At 41.3% G+C, this 17151-nt stretch overlaps 1 protein-coding gene across 1 annotated transcript in view; it reads left to right on the forward strand.

Annotated features, from left to right (window-relative positions):
* The window catches only part of TSNARE1 (t-SNARE domain containing 1), a 378445-nt gene that overhangs the window by 120627 nt on the left and 240667 nt on the right, over nucleotides 1-17151 (forward strand). The window contains exons 5-7 of the mRNA XM_079302793.1: nucleotides 10514-10604; nucleotides 13956-14030; nucleotides 15977-16033. Of these exons, the coding sequence (XP_079158919.1) occupies nucleotides 10514-10604; nucleotides 13956-14030; nucleotides 15977-16033 (223 nt within the window). The remainder of the gene's footprint in view (nucleotides 1-10513; nucleotides 10605-13955; nucleotides 14031-15976; nucleotides 16034-17151) is intronic.

Genomic DNA, 17151 nt, shown 5'->3' on the forward strand with positions numbered 1-17151 from the left:
GACACAGACTGACAGGGGTCCCCTCTCAATCCCACCTTCTCAAAGCTGAATAGCCCCAGATCCTTCAGCATTTTCTTATCAGAGGTGTTCCAGTCCCCAAATCTTCCTCATCACCCTTCACTGGCCCCATTCCATGTCTCTCCTGTATGAGGAGCCAGAACTGGACACAGCACTCACCTCCTCACCAGGGCTGAGGAGATTTACACAGGAATTTGGAATTGGGCATTGAAGCTTAGGGAGATTGATAATAAAAAATATAGTAGCAAACTCTTGGTATGAAATAGTTTGGGTTTTTTGTTTGGTTTATTTTGGGTTTTTTTGGTGTTTTTTAGGAATTAGAGTACTTTTAGATGGTGTTTGGTTTTGGTGAAGTTCATATTGCTGGGATTGTGGAAATGGTACAGAGGAAAATTCAGTTCCTTCTCTGTAGGACATATGAGAGAGAGGGTTGTGACCAGGGAGGTGAAATGTGGGACATAAATAAAGCACAATAACCCTGTGCTTTTTGGGGACAGAAAGGGGTCTTCTGTGTAATGAGAGTTCAAGAAGATGCTTTTCTGTTTAGAAGTATGTGGGCTCTATGAATAAGCCATGTTTGAAGGAGCACTTGTATGTGAAGTTGCATTTAAATCCTAGGTGAATAAACCCAAAATCATCTTGTCCCACCTGAATGGAGTTTCCAGATGGAAAAGAAAGAGGTGCCAGGAGAAACCCAACTTGTGGGATCCATAAATATCTGTCTTGTATGCCAAAAGCTATGCCATTGCCTCTGCCAGTGATGGTACCAAAGCAAATCAAATAGAGCAGGAGTTGGCTAAATATTGGATTTCTTTGCATGTTGCTTCACTGTTAGTGGAGTTTGCATCATCCTCATCACCTGCTGTAAATACCAATCCATTTGCATTGCACAGACAGCTTAAATAATTGATATTTACAGTGCAATATTTATTAACATCAGTGTGGAGGTTTATGAAGTCTTATTACAATGCCTAAAAAGTACATTTCTAACAAACCTGGTGCTGTTGCTCTGAAACTTTGTCTTCATATTCTCCATCAAGAAAACCAATGTGAATAAAACCTTCCTCCAGTTTGGCCTGTGAACATTATGGTGGCATTTCCTTCATTTATAATCTGGGATGGAATTTGGGATCAGGGTAACAAATGTGTTTCCTTGGCTGAGCTGCTTCCTCCTGAACATCACAGCACCTGATTCCTGCACTGCTGCAGGGCTCTGGGAATTTGTCTGCTGCTTCTTAAAGCTGACTTTCTTGGAGATGACAAACCACCTGGCTTTGCTCTTTGGACTGCAAAAGAATTGCTTGGTCATTGCCTTTCTGTTTAGATTTCCTGCTAGTCTAAGGGTGGACGTTTTTCATGGCTGTATGAGACAGCCTGTTTGCTCCACATTGACAATTCCAGGGGCACAATTGCTGCTAATGCCTTTTCCTTCTCACTTAAATCCTGATGGAGGAACCAGGTTTAGGCACATCACTTAATTTAAGCATAGACACAAGAGCATTTGTGCTTTAATGCCCCTAACTAGAAATACACAAATAACCACAGCCAGCTGAAAAGTGTCTCGAGATGTTTGTTTGCCTTTGATTTCTTGCTCACTCCACCAAATAGCAAAACTCATCGCAGTCGTTTGAGTGAAATGGATTCATTTTTCAATTAAAATTGCCTGGCTTTAAGCAATGTTGGGCTTTTTGGTGCTTTTTTTAAAAAAAATAAATGTGTATTTTCTGGGATGAAAATGCCTACATCTCAGAAATTGATGTCATTTCTTCCCTTTTTGCAGATGTTTGCTCTGCTTGCTCTCACCACTGAAAAAGTTTGCTGGCAAGAAAACACACAAAGCAGCAAAAGCAACTTTTAAAATCAAAATAAAGCCTAAAAAAAAAAAAATTCTGCATCTCTCTTCACCAAAACTTTTCATCCTCCAAGTACTGGCTCTTTTACTGATGCTGGTTCTATTGTAATTTCTCAAGGAGAGGTGAAGCAATTGATCATTCATTCATTCACACCAGTAGAGCACCCTTCATCTTTGCTCTCCACAGTGCTCTATCGAGTATTGAATGCATGTTAAATGCTAAAACCAGGAGAGGGAGTGTGGCAAGTATCACAGGCTGCATTAATCTGCAGTGCCATTTATCTCCTGTCCATTTGTCCCTCCCTTTCCTACATATGTGTCTGTGTGTGTGCAGGGCACTTTCTGGCCCATCAAAGCAATATTTGTGACTCTGTGCTCAAACACACAAGCTAATCTCTACAGGAGCATCAATTATGAACAAACTTGTTTAAGCAGATACATCAGTCACCATTTTTATCTTCATGAAGTTCTTGGGATTTATTATATTCTGGATTTTGAGTCTGTAGCTTCCACCCCGTGTTCTGCAATGTTGTCAAGAAGGAGTTTGCATTTGTTTGAGTCCACACACAAACAGATTTGAGGATAAAATTAAGAGAACATACACATCTCTGCAATTCCAGGGTGGGGAGACATTTTCATCATAGAGTCATCAAATGTTTAGGGTTGGAATAGACCTTAAAGATCACGTAGCTCCAACCCCCCTGCTGTGGCCAGGGACACCTTCCACCAGTTTCTAAAACTTTTACAGTTTTGTTTTTTTTTGTTGTTTTTTTTTTTTTTGTTTTTTTTGTTTGTTTGTTTTTTGTTTTTTGGTGTTTTTTTTTTTTTTGGGTTGGGTTTTTTTTTGTTTGTTTGTTTGTGGTTTTTTTTTTGTTTTTGTTTTTTTCTCTGTATTTCTGCACTAAAAGCAGGACTCAGAAAGTCTTGTTCTCCCCATCTCTCCCTGCAAGTTGACAACTCCAGAGCCCTAAAAGCAACATCCCTGAGCTTTCCTTATGTGAAAGTGGAATCATCAAATCATGGAATGGCTTGGGTTGGAAGTGACCCTAAAGATCATCGAGTCCCAGCCCTGAAAAACCTGGAAAAGCAACTTCGAACCAAGAGGGAGGGAGGGAGGGAGGGAGGGAGGGAGGGAGGGAGGAAGGAAGGAAGGAAGGAAGGAAGGAAGGAAGGAAGGAAGGAAGGAAGGAAGGAAGGAAGGAAGGAAGGAAGGAGGAAGGAAGGAAGGAAGGAGAGGAAGGGAGGAAGGAAGGAAGGAAGGAAGGAAGGAAGGAAGGAAGGAAGGGAAGGAATGGAAGGAAGGAAGGAAGGAGGAAGGAAGGAAGGAAGGAGGAAGGAAGGGAAGGAAGGAAGGAAGGAAGGAGAAGGAAGGAAGGAAGGACGGAAGGAAGGAAGGAAAGGAAGGAAGGAAGGAAGGAAAGGAAGGAAGGAAGGAAGGAAGGAAGGAAGGAATAGGAAGGAAGGAAGGAAGGAAGGAAGGAAGGGAAGGAAGGAAGGAAGGAAGGAAGGAAGGAAGGAAGGAAGGAAGGAAGGAAGGAAGGAAGGAAGGAAGGAAGGAAGGAAGGAAGGAAGGAAGGAAGGAAGGAAGGAAGGAAGGAAGGAAGGAAGGAAGGAAGGAAGGAAGGAAGGCTGAGGTCCTTGACCTTTTTTTGCAGAAAAATGGTCCAGGAGGCTGTTTTACTTCAGCACAAGCAAAATTACAAGAATAGGTAAAATGAAACAGTTTATCAGCAAGGAAAAAAAAAAAAAAAAAAAAAAAAAGCATAACGATCATGATCAGTAGGCACCAGGGTTCATGAAAATGAAATTATGACAAATTAAATTAATTTCTGCCTCTCATAAGCTAAGAGACTTACTGCATAATGAAGGAGAGGGAGGTGTAATATATCTCAGTGCTGGCAGAGTGGCTACAAAGGATTCAAGGGGCTCTTCCATCAGGAAAGAAAGAGAAACTTTTAAAATTAAAACTTACTTGGGAATAGTATGGGTGGGAAAAGAAAACCAACGTGAGAGGTGACTAATGGCAGTGACATTGTTGAGCTGCTTCCCGTGGGGTCCTGTTTTGAGAGCTGTCAGCAATGACTTGACAGGTGGAGTCTGAGGTGATGCTGAATTAATCTGTAGGTGATGCAGGGTTAAGGGGGAGTCTCAAACTGTTCTGCAGATAATTTAGTTGAAAAACACAAATTTCAATTGCTGGTAGTGGTTAATGAGTCACTAGCTGCCTGCAGCTGGTCAAATCCTGCAGGGGAGCAAGCACTCTCCTTATATCAGTAATAACTGCTTCTTTATTTATGATTATTTAATTTTAAGAAGCCATGATTAAAAAGGTATTTTAAAATAGGTATTGAAAAAGCCATGAAAAATTTTGCTAAGGCTTGCATTTCTGTGATGAAATTTGTGAGGGCTGCTGACAGAAATTCCTGCGTTTTAATGCAGAACCACTGAACAACAGAACTGCAAGCAGTGTTCCTCTCCAGAGATGATATTTCACCCGTGTCAGGTGGGTTTGAAATACCTCCTCTGCTTTTCCCACACAGCCACAGACCATCCCTTAAGCTCCTGTAAGAAAAATAGTGCCACGTCTCCTAATACTTTCAAGTGACAGGCAAATTGGAAATCCATGATGCTTTTATTTTAGAATATTGTGTGGCTTGAAACCTGGAAGTAGCAGTGTGTATTTCTCCTGACTTTTACTCTGCTGGAAGATTTACACCTATGCAAAGGGGTTTGCTGACAGATCAGAATTAGAGCTCTTATTTTGCACTACTGTAAACTATTCCTCAACAGGCACAATTAGATCTTGAAGAAGAAAAAGTGGGAGGAAAAAACTGGCTGAGAGAGTCACTTTGGAGCAAGAATAAGTAGATTTAACATTTCTTCTTTTGATGACTGTGACAACACAGTAAATATACTTTAGGGTTTGGTGAAAATTAGTGAAACAACCTAGGCCAGGTTGGATGGGGCCCTGAGGAACTTGATCTAATGGGTGGCATCCTGCTAATGGCACAGAGTTTGATCTTTAAGGTTGCTTTCAACCCAAACCATCCCATGAGACTGTGATTCTATGATTCTAAAAAAAAAAAAAAAACCTGTCCTCCTAGCTCATCTGCTTGCTTTGCTTACACATTTCTAATAAATGCTCAGAGGTAAGAGATACCTCTGAATTCATCATGCAGAAACAAAGCCACAGTGCTTGACAGGAAGGATGTGTGCTAATGCCTTTACAAACAATTCCATGGGTGAGAGGATGGGGTTTAACATCTTTGAAATGGGTCTTAATTAACTGCAGGAGTTGTTACAGAACCTGGACAGTTTGTCTCCTGAAACAAATGGGTCTGCACAAGCCTGAGCCTCTGAACTTTGGGGTAAAATGCCAGGTTCCAGGGGGATGTGTGGCAGATGGATTGGGAAGGCTGCACCTTCCTGGTACCTCAGGGAATGGGGAGAAGGTGGGAGTTTAGGATGAAAGGAGGCTGCACCCTCCAAAACCCCAGGACAGAAAATCCCGTGGGTGTTTGCCCCAGTGGCCTCTCTCCCTTTATTTGAATAAACTTGCAGAACTCCTCTGCCACCTTTTCACAGCATGATTTTCTGTCATCTGGGAGAATGAGATTCAGAGCTTTCTGTGATTCTGCAAAGTGCAGTGATCTAAGGCAAAAAAAAGCTTCCATCTTACAGATGAGTGTTTCAGCTTGCTCATGATGGGGAGAGAGGATGCAGACACTGATCTCACTTGGGACAGGACCCAAGGGAAGGGCTGGAGCTGTGTCAGGGGAGGCTTTTGGGAGAAAGTTCTTCCCCAAAAGGTCATGGAGCACTGGAACAGCTCCCCAAGGAATGGTCACAGCCCCAAGGCTGCCAGAGCTCAAGGAATGTTTGGACAAAGCTCTCAGGGTCAGGGTGGGGCTGTTGGGGCCAGGAGTTGGGTTGGATGATCCTGGTGGGTCCCTCCAGCTCAGGATATTCTGTGGCTCTGGCTCTGCTGTAGGATCATCCTGGCTGTGCAGGATTCATGGCTGGGTCACCACTCAAGTAAGGATTCTCTGTATCATTTTTGAGGTGCTACTGAAGCTTAGAGTGGGGGCTTCAGACAAAGTTTGTTAGAGAAGCTTCCATTGAGTCATAAGGTGCAGAGAGAACCCCTTTTCTAAACTAAAACCCCTTTGCTTTCTAAACTCCTCAGAGAGGATCCTGGGGGCAGCTGGATCCAGGCTTATCCCCAGACTTTGTCAACAGTCTAAGTTTTATAACTTTGTCCCTCAGATTTTAATGATGGCAAATCACATATATGGAAATGGATTCTTTATTATGATAAATGATTAGACAAAAAAAAAAAAAAAACCTCCTCAATCTGAATTATTTACTACACAGTGTGAAAGCTAAAACTCCTGGTATCAGATAGGATAGTGCACTAAATCAAAGCAATATTAAAGAAATTATGTTAAAGTTACTAAAACTATCAGTTATTAGAGGTTGAGTAACTCACCCAGGCAAATGACTGAGGACAAATCTTTTTCACATCCTTTACCCAAAGGATGCTCTCCACACACACTCCAAGGAGGAATGTGTCAGAAGAACCTACCCTGTGGAAAGTGGGCTGGACTTTGATAGTTTTCAGGGGCTGGCTGCCAATCCTGTGCCTCCAGGTCAGCTCAGCAGCTCATCCCAAATCTCTCCTCACTGTCAGGCTGTTGGTTTGAAGCTGTTGTGGCAGATGGGTTTAAATGGGTTTATTAAAATGGGTTTTAATACAACTCAATACCAAACCCAGCATATGGTGCCCCTCTCAGCCCACAACTAATAACTTGAAAAACAGTGAATTGTTTGAGGTTTTTTTGAGCACATTCCAGGGCAGAACTTCATGCTACAGGTGCCCCTCTCCACAGAACACAGAGGCTCTCAATTGGATTTTTTCTGTAATTAAACACCTTTATTAGAAGAAAAAAGGGGAATAAGATCCTTAGACTCCATTGCTGTCCCTGTGGTCAATACATGAAGTTTTATCTCCTTGTATTTGTGGTTTGCTGGGGCCTATCAGTTCCCATACCACCAGTCCTCCACAGAATCCATCTGTAAGACAGGAATAAGATGTCCTGTGGTGCCAATCTCCCTCTGCATATTTGGTGCTCCCTTATACATTTCTGTCTCCAGCAGCAATGGAATAAATGCAAATACAGCTGCTCAACCTACTGCTGCTAAAGCCACTGATCCTGCAGCTCCATGCTCTGCTCAAAGTACTCTGATTTTTACCTCTTTTTGGATAAGAAAACTGCAGTAAATATTACAGCAGCTGTGAAAAAGACAAGTTTTGAATTCTGCTGAGCTATCTGGCTTAATTCTTGTCAATCCTACTTGGCTACTTTTAAGTGCAAAAAAAATGACTCCATTGCTGTGCAGTTGCCCTGTGCTAAAGGGGATTCTGAATCTAATGATGTTCAAACCCCTACAGCAAAGGTGTCTTTAATCTGTACCCAAAAAACTCATTATTGCTCTTCCATTAGGGATCAGATGAAAATAAAATAAGCTATATCTTATTTTATAAGTGGAAATGGCATTTCCTGCTGGAGCTGGGAAAGCTCTTTGGGATTACTGTAGGTATCAGCAGCCATGGTGAGGCAGAGAGAACTCCTTCCCTCGTTGGTGTTTGCTGCTGCACTTGGGGTCTGATGATTTTTCCTCTGGCTTGGCCATTCATCAAGTGTCCCAAAGAAGCAGCAGAGGCAGAGATTGGTGTCCCCGTGGAGAAGGGGAGCAGCCACTGCTGCCTCTGCCTCTTTGCAGCACTCCTTTTAAAACTGGATTAATAAATTAGAGGGGTGATCATTCACAGGACCAACTCAGCCAGAGATGTTCCTCCTCCTAAGAGATGCCCTCTCTGGTGTTTACCCTTCCAGGGTTTGTTTTCAGAGCTGTAGACAGGTAAATCTTTTGCTACATTTGTATTTTAGGATCTTGGCAGCTCCACAGATGGAGTATTAACTTACTGTTGTGTGGAGAGCTCTTTTGAGAAGGGAATTTTATTCATCAGAGTCACCCCTTTAATTAAATTCCACACTTCCATGGGGAGCGAAAAATAAAGACTAATAATAATAATAATAATAATGATAAAAACAACAACAAAAACAACAACAACATATCTTGTTACCATTACAAATTAAAATAAAATACTGCAGGAAGCAGTGTTTTGAGAGGGCTTTTTTTAAAAATTAAGGTCTTAATAGCATTAAATATAATCCTTGTCTGATTCCTGAGCACATCTCTGAGGCTGAAGAATAAGAAGTTAATTGTGCTGACAATATAGTGGGAAGTGCCAAAATCTAGCACCAGCATGTTGGTTAAAGTACATTTTGAATTAAGAGGTGGAAGGCAGAACTTTGATTTTTTTTCTACTTCTGCTCCCAGTTATTTTGCAGCAGAGTAAAGTTCGTGCCCAGCACGAATTTATTACATAAGATATCTAACATAAAATTTACATTACAATGCAAATGAAGAAGGCTTTATTTAACTTTAGAGATTGGGAAGGATCAGATACAAGAGCCTAACAAGCCATTTCACTTTGGGGATGGGGAATTACTGGCATGTAAATCCCTCAGTTGTTCTGTGGGCAGATAATTTAATGAGGTCAGCAAAATGGGTGTCAACCCCAGCCAGCATCTTGCTTTCTGTTAAGAGGAATTAGGTATGGAAATCTGAGATTTGAATCTGCTGCTTATAGAATTAATGCATTTGGTGGCAAGTTATACTTGGTTTAGAGATTGGGATCAGGCTGACTGTGCACTCCTGTGTGTTAGCAGTGTGACAGGATACAATTCCCAGCTCCCTCTCAATGACAGTGTGGGATACCTGTCTGTGATAGATATGACCTCTTCCATCTCAAATTAAAAGTGATGTAATTGCTCAGCTAGTGTGGTGAGTGTTGGGATCATCAGTAAGTGAAGTGCATTTTGATGAATGAACACAAAAATTGTAGCTTAATTTAAATAAACAGATAATAACTCATTATTTGATCTGGATTTGTCTTCATTTCTCCTTTTTGCATGGTGCCAAAGGAGTCCATGCTCTCTGTGTGAGTCAACCCTCGACACACTTCTGAATTCCTTTTCTGCAACTAAGAGATGTTCTCTTTCACTTGTAGGTACCTTGTATGAGCTCAAGGGTAATTTTATTTACTGGGAGAGTGGTGAGGTCCTGGCACAGATTCCCAGAGAAGCTGTGGCTGCCCCATCCCTAGCAGTGTCCAAGGCCAGGTTGGATGGGGCTTGGAGCAACCTGGGATGGTGGAAGTTGTCCCTGCCCATGGCAGGGGGTTGGAATTGGATGATCTTGGAGGTCCTTTCCATCCCAGTCCATCCTGTGATTCCATGATCCTGGACAGCTTTCCCAGCTGAGCTGTTTGCCCAAAAACATTAAAATGGGAGAAGAAAAACCTGGCCAAAGTTTGGATTGAGACCTCAGCAAGAGAGGTTGTGATGTATTTGTAGTTAAGGTTGTGTTTGGTAAAAGCTGTTTGGGGACTGGCCTCAGTCTTCAAAGGAGGTGCTGGGAGAGTTGAAAATCTCAAAAGAGCTGCTCTCCACCAGAACTGACAGAGAAGAAGGAAGGAGCTGAAAAATCAGGACAAGTCATGGGTCTTCAGGACCAAGGCACCATAAATAGACATTTTTGACATGTTTTAATCAAAAAACCTCATTTCACTTCAAATCTCACCACTCTTAAAAAAAAAAAAAAAATGCACTGATAAATGAGTTTTTTGATGCAACTGTGTCTCATGCTTCTATGAGTCCTCTAAGGGAGAAAAAACATCATGTTCTCCAGGTTTTTTGCAAGTATTTCTTTTGTTTTTGAAGAAAACCTCATGGAGAACCACTTCTTTCTGACTAAAAGGATATGAAGTGCTCTCTGGAGAAGCCTAGAAGCTGAGAGTGTTCTGTTGACCTTAGAAAACTTGAGAACTACTGGACTGAGTTAATAAATACCTTTGGGAAGTATTTATGTCTCTTCTTCTTCATTGGTATAGTCCCAAAGAGCCAGGCCCAGCAAAGAGTGCTTACAAGGAATAATGTGCTGGATTTTGGGGTGTAAAAGGGAGAGACACCCATGGCTGGAGGGGTGACTGGTTTGGCTCTGCTCCTGCTTGTTTCAGTGCTGGTAAAACACTGAAAAAAAACCAAAAAAAAACGTGCTGTACCTTCATATTCCCAGTGTCAATAAAGGGTAAATAAATTTGTTCAATTTCAGATTTGTCTCCTGAGAACAATATTTTCCTGGGCAAGCCATCAGGACACTCCCCAGTCCTGTCTCCTGCTGTGCAACCTTTCCTTGAAAATTTGCAGTGCCAACCATCTGTGATGGCCTTGTTCCCTGTCCACCCCCTGTTTCCACCTTCTCACTTCCCTTTGAATGGTTCACAGGCATTGTCTTTGTGCTGACAGCAGGAAGAACATTTTGGGCACCTCCTTCCCAGTATTTCCTTCTGGCTTGCATTGCTGGTCAAGACCCAGGACTCCTGCAGCCCTCCTGTGCCTCTGTGCTGCTGTTGTTGTGTTGTCTCAATTGCTCTGCAGCTTGATAGATTTCTCCAAGTGTCTCATTATGCAATTAATTTCAATTGCAATTCCCATCATCTCTTCTCTTCTGCAGGCATGCCACCCAGCAGGAGACTAATAAAACCATCACGACTAGCACCAAAGCCATCAAGCAGCTGTCTGAGGTTGTCAGAGGCTCATCCAGGGTATGTGTCAGTCAAGATGCTGTTGGGGGAGAATGATGGGTCTTGTGGAAGGAGGAATAATGGAAATAAGAAGTGGCAGTGGGTGCTTTAAAGCTGTTATGCTCTGTGTCTTGCTATAACTTCCTTTGCTCTCAAGCAAGTGTAGTTTTCACTTATAAATGACCCAGAGGAAAACAGCTGCAGATACCAGCTCTCCTCCCAAAACTGGCTCAAGTGGAATTGGAAATCAAGAGCTCAGCAAAAGAGCCTTTGGCCAGTTCACATCTATCTCAGAGTCTCAGTTTGGGTAAAAATATTTCAGCAATCATCTGGCTTCACATGAGTTTGGCATTTGTTAAAGACTCAGTTGTGGGTGCACAGGGTGCAGGTGAGTTTGGGAATGTGTTAAGTGTCTGGAAAAGCCAAAGCCATGGAATATGTTTGGATATTCACTGATTTAGTGCTGTGTGCTAGTGCAAAGGCAGCTTTGAGGATAGATAAATACAGGCTGTGGCCAGGCCAGAGCAGGATTTTAAATTAGAATTTATCCCACTCTGAATTCCAGTTTACCCCAGAAAATCCTATCTTTTTGTGTGCAGACTGGGCTGTCATCTGTAGTTTCAACTCATATGGGCATCAGTCTCACAGGGCATGAATGATCCCCATCCCATTGTCCCCAGTGCAAAGATTGGATAAACAGAAGGTTTTTGACCTTCCAGCAATGATTTTGTCCCTAGATGTTATTGCTGACTTTGGCCCATGATGTGCATCGTGGGCAAGAACACAAACAAACAAAAAGTGGGGACCAGATTCCAGCTGGTGTGAGTTAAAGGAGAATTTTCACCCACATAACATTCAGCACCTGAAATGAAAATAAGGACAATTCTACTTGATTTCTGTCTTCCAGCATCCATATGGTTTCTAAGTCAGGAACTTTCCTGAGTTCATGTTTTATTCTCACTCACTACCTGCCATGTTCCAAAGTCCTGTATTATTTCAACTCTGTTCTCACTGCCCTTCCACCTAGAAATAAGACTGCTCTAAACACACAACTCATCTCTGACCAAGTGCTTTTTACAGCCTGGATTTATGGCACTTGCCAACAGGCAGTTGAGATAAGGATTTAAAACTTGGGTCACCTGAGGCTACCTTGGTAACCTGGGAAGGACCATGTGCAATTCAGCCTGCTTAACAAAAGAATAATTGGTAATGGTCTACTCCAGAGGATGGGGAGGGAACCCTGGAATGACAGTTTCCACATGTAGACATCAAGATTAACACAAGAATAATTTTTAACATATTGCTTTGACTAGTGATGGATGGCAAGGACTGTTTTTCTTTTTTTTTCTTTCTCGTTTTCTTGCATAATTACATCTGAGCTTGATGAAACAAAAGATGCTGCCTTGGAGACATGGGGATCTAGGCTTTTTTTTTAATTTTTTTTTTTTTTCCTGGTTTCCAGACTCTATTTTGTGACATAAATTGGGTCCAAAGGGGAATCAGGCAAGGTCACATTAAACTAAATTACAGTGCCACACAAGAATGTCATTATTTGCCCTTGAAGCCAATGGGGACTATCGAGAGAAGAGGTTTTACTGTCATGGGGAGAAGCATGGAAAGTGGAAGGAAAATATTTAAGAGCTGGAGGAAATAGACACAAAAACAATTTCAGTAATATGAGGAATAAATTTGCTGTTCTCTCTTACATTATATAATACCTTTTTTCTGCTCACTGGTCAATTAATTGAACTTTTTTTTTTGGGTTTTTTTTTTTTTTTTGGTTTTTAAACTCTTCTAACAGTGGAGCTTTAGTAATTAAACCTACAAATTTTGATAGAAAGCCTGTAGCCCCTGTCCCTTACATAGAATGAATTGTTCTGGTGGATATTGGCTGCTGGTCAGTAAGTCCCTCTTGGGAACCTGAGTAGCACTGCAAACTCTCCTCCCATAAAATTACTCACAGCATGAAAAGCCTTACAGAGCTTTATAGTTAGTCCTCACCAATCCATTTTTCTGTGGATTGCTTTGCATGCACACACAGGGGAAAAAAAAAGATTTTTTCCCCCCCTTTCTTCCTAATTTTCCACCAGTAATGCACTGCCAACAAGATGCAATATGGGGCTGTCTCTGACTTCCCATAAATCTCCCAGTGCTGCTGGAGATATTGGAGTCAGGATGCCCAGCTGAGCAAATTGATAGTATTGCAGGAGCAAAGATGCTGCTCTAAGTGGATCAGTGTGCTCCAAGGCAGGAGACTGATGGAAAATGGCTCTTTTAGGGCTTCATTCCAAACCAACCTCAAAGGATGTAAATAGAGAGGTAGATCTGGAATTCCATTTTTTGGTGGGGTGAGTGCTGGAGTAGAAGATCAGCTCTCCAGGGTGACAATCTTATCTTATTTTGCATGTGGAACAAACATAAGGTTTATGGACCTTTATCTGTAGAATGGGAATAATAATACATGCCTTACTCTAAAAAATGGTTTAAAATCTTTAGATTAAGAACTGGGATATTTTTCTGTGTGTGAAAATACTGTCATTAAAATTAAAAATGTTTTTCCCATCCTTTATAAAATCTACTTTGGTAATCTCAAGCAGTTTTCTGAAACAGCTGAAATTGCTGGAAAGTGAACATTTCTGCTCAGTAGCTTTAGTGTAGATTGGGTTTTGTTTTCCACTTGTATTTTAATGTGATATCTCACTTCCTTCAGAATTTCCCTCTGTACAATCTGGACATGTGAGCTCCAGCACGTGTAAAATCTGAAATCCAGGGTGTAGAACAGTTCCAGGGGAACTGTTTGGATTTGGTCATTCCCTCTGAGAGCAGAGATTTGGAAGCATGTTGGGTATTTACATCAGGCTGTAAGATTTTTCCTTCTAAGAACAGTTTTGTTTTTTTCTTTTCTTTTTTTGAACATAGATTGAAAACTTGCTGGAGCAAGCTCCAGCCATAAAGGCAGTGACATTTGGGTTCATGTTTTGGAAAACATGAAGATAAGCTGGTTTCTGACAGTCAGACCAAGGAGAGGGGATGTTGTGGCTGATTGACTTCTCAAGTCCAGTAAATCTCCCAGATGAGGTGACTAAGTCTATCATGATTTATCACCTAAAAAAATAACTTTTTATATATATGCTATATATGGCATTTCTTTTATTTAACATTACCTGAAAGACCAAACCATCACTTTGTCTAAAATAAAATGCTATTGCATCCTGGCAGCCCCAGTGTGACTGATTCTTTTAGGATCCCATTTGTGCCCACCTTATTTATTTGGTGGACAATTTCCCTTGGTTGCAGACAGACCCTACTACTGGATTTATCTCTTACAGACCTGCTAATCATCTTTTTTTTTTTTTTTTTTCCCCAACACAGCAAGAACGGCTTCAGCTGGACAGGCTGAAGAACCAACTCTCAGATGCCATCCAGAGATATGGAGCTGTGCAGAAAGTGAGTGTCTCTCTTATTTCCACACTCCTATCAGTGAATTTGTGTTAAGTGTGAGTGTAATTCCCAGGAGCATCTCCACAGGGCTGCTAATGAATAATTTCCTCCCTCTTTTCTTTCTTTGTCAGTCAAGCATCAAAGTGTCATAGAATTAAGGTTGGAAAAAACTTTTGAGATTGTCAAATTCAACCATCAACCCAGCAGCACCTGGTCCTGAAGGGCCATATCCACACATTTACTGAACACTTGCAGGGATGGTGTCTCCACCACTGCCCTGGGCAGCCTGTTCCAGTGCTTGACAAGCAGAAATGTCCCCAAATATCCAATCTAAACTCCCCTGGGGCAGCTTGAGGCCATTTCCTCTTGTCCTGTCCCTTGTTCCCTGGGACAAGATGTTGTCCCTCACCTTGCTACCCCCTCCTGTCAGGGACTTGCAAAGTGAGGTCTCCTTTGAGCCTTCTTTTCTCCAGGCTGAGCCCTCCCTGCTCCCTCATCTGCTCCTCACCTGACTTTGCTCCAGCCCCTTCCCCAGCTCCATTCTCTGCTCTGGACATGCTCCAGCCCCTCCATGTCCTTCTTGTTGGGAGTGGCCCAAAACTGACCCCAGGGTTTGAGGTGTGCCCTCCCCAGTGCTGAGTTCAGGGGGAAGTATTTCCCCTGGCTTAGCTGTGATGTTATTTTGGTGTGCCTCCAGTCTCAGGGAAGAAGGAGAGGTGATTGCACAGTTCACTTTTTCTGCTGGCAGAAAATGTGCAGGCAGCACTGATAATTCAAATGTTAGCCCATCTCCTGGCTCTGCTTTGCTGTTTGGCTGTGTCAGAAAGTTTCCAGGCACATCTTGTGGTTGGGAATGTGTCACCAAGATCAAGCTGTTTAATAAAACAAACAAAGCCTGAACTCTTCATTTGCTTCTTGCTCACCCTCTTCACCCTTGGGCAGCTCTGCTGATGAGCAGATTTTCTTTGCTTTTAAACACTGTAGTAATGCCTTAAATGCAGCATCCCCAAACTGCTTCCCTCCCTGGCAGTGCAAGTTAGGAGATATATCTGGATTAATCAAAAATACAACCTGGGCAACTCTGGTGGCTTTTGTTTATCACTGTAATGGCTCTGACGCATGCCTGCAACAATGGGAAGGATATATTGTAATTATAGAGGTGTAATGAAATTTGTCTGGCAACATGCACTTAATAATGTGTCTCTATTAGAAACACTCTGGACTGATTGATTTCCCAGCACTTGCTGCCTGTGCCTTAAAAATTAAATAAATAAATAGATGTACATAAAATTGCAGTTCAACAGCACGATTGTCGTGTAATAGAATTGCATCATGTCTAGTGCTGCTTCATATTAATTTAATTTTAAATTTAATTTTAAATTATTTACCTGTCCTATTCAAGGAACTGAGTGTGGGGTCTTTAAGTGAAATTATATTATGCGTTAAATGAGAAGCTGGAATTATTTGGGTAGAAAGCTCCACTCCCATGTACACACACACATCTTTGAATTCTTTTTTTTTCCCCTAATGTGCATGAGCACAGCCCATCTGAACTGTATATCTAGGTTGGATTTCTTTTATTTTAAAAACTGTCATCAATTCAGAAGTGCCAAAATTAACCACTGCAGCTTGTGAGTGCCCGGCTGCATCAGGAAAACAATCTGAGTGATAAATTGCTACTTATCCACATCCTGGCTGTCATTCCTTAAATGCCTCTTTCAGTTTTGATAACCTTGTCATTCTGGAAGCTTTGAAGACTTTTAATGCCTGCAAGACTAAACTTTTCAATGCTTTTATACTCCCTTGTTTTTCTAAAGAGTAAGAGCTTTCTCTGTGTCCTCTTCTTTAAAAAACAGAAGAAAACAGCTTCATATGATTCCTTCCCTAAATATTTGGACTGTGTTTTCTCAGCCATTTTCCCTCTGATTTTTTTTTTCTTTTCCTTTTAACAGAAAATAGCAGAGAAATCCAAAGCTTTGCTTCCTACTGGGCAGAGAAGCACCAAACAGGTAAGTTCACATGTGTCTCTGTGTTTGGAAGTAAGTACAGTGCTAAAAGCTGTTTTCTAACTCCACAAATGATGCTGAAGGGCTTGGAGCTCCTCCACTGCCTACACTGAAGCCAGTGAGGTGTTTTTCCTACAGAGATGTGTGACGTCTTTGGAGGTGGAAGATAGGATTCAGGGAAAAAAAAGACTTATATAAGACCTGTTTAATTATTCTCTGTTTTTCTGTCCTCATGGGGCCTTTTTTCCATTCTTGATGGGAGTTTTGTCTGCTATATCAAAAAGCAGTCCTACAGCCCCTTTTCCTGGAAGCTGGGCTTGTAGGTGCAGTAAAATCACATTCCAAGAACAATTTCATAGAAGAAATTAAGAAGAGTTTTTATCAAACCTGTCCCCAGTTTTAAGAGGGATTAGCAATTCTGTTTTCTTTGGCTGCATTGCACTGTGGTGAGCTATTTTATATATATATATATATGCAAATTGAGCCTTTTTCTTCCTTTTTAGCCCATATTAGAAAATTTTGCAATGAAAAAATACTATGTAAAATCAGAGTGTACATATATTTATTCTAATTTGTGTATGCATATTCATATATACTCTGATTACTCCATATATGATGCACATATTCCATTTCATATGTACATGCATGTGAATACATATAAAATATAATTAGATGCATGTGTGCCAGTGAACATATGCAAATCATTGACTATAAAGATATCTTTGTGTAAGTGTATATGTATATAGAAAAATGTGTAGTCTTTCATAAATAGGAATGCAAAATATTATAGATTTAATATTTGTGTGTATGTGTGTGTGTTTAAGAAATCTCCACAGATTTCCAAGAGAGTTTTGATGCCAGGAGATCCTTTGGCTGAAGTAAGGGTGCAACAGAGATTAGGTTGGCCTCTTAAATCCCACATGCTGAGAAACTTGTAGGCATTTGCAGCTGGTACTGTGCCACCAAAATCCAGAACTCTATGTCTAATTTCAATTATTATTTCTGATTTTTTAAAATACTTTTTATCATTTAAGGGGCATTCAGCAAGTTTTCTGCTTTCCTAATGACTTTTCTCTCCCTGCATTGTGCCACCTGGTTTTCTACAAACTCTTTAATGTATA

This window comes from Erithacus rubecula (assembly GCF_903797595.1).
Source record: "Erithacus rubecula genome assembly, chromosome: 3".
Taxonomy (NCBI): domain Eukaryota; kingdom Metazoa; phylum Chordata; class Aves; order Passeriformes; family Muscicapidae; genus Erithacus; species Erithacus rubecula.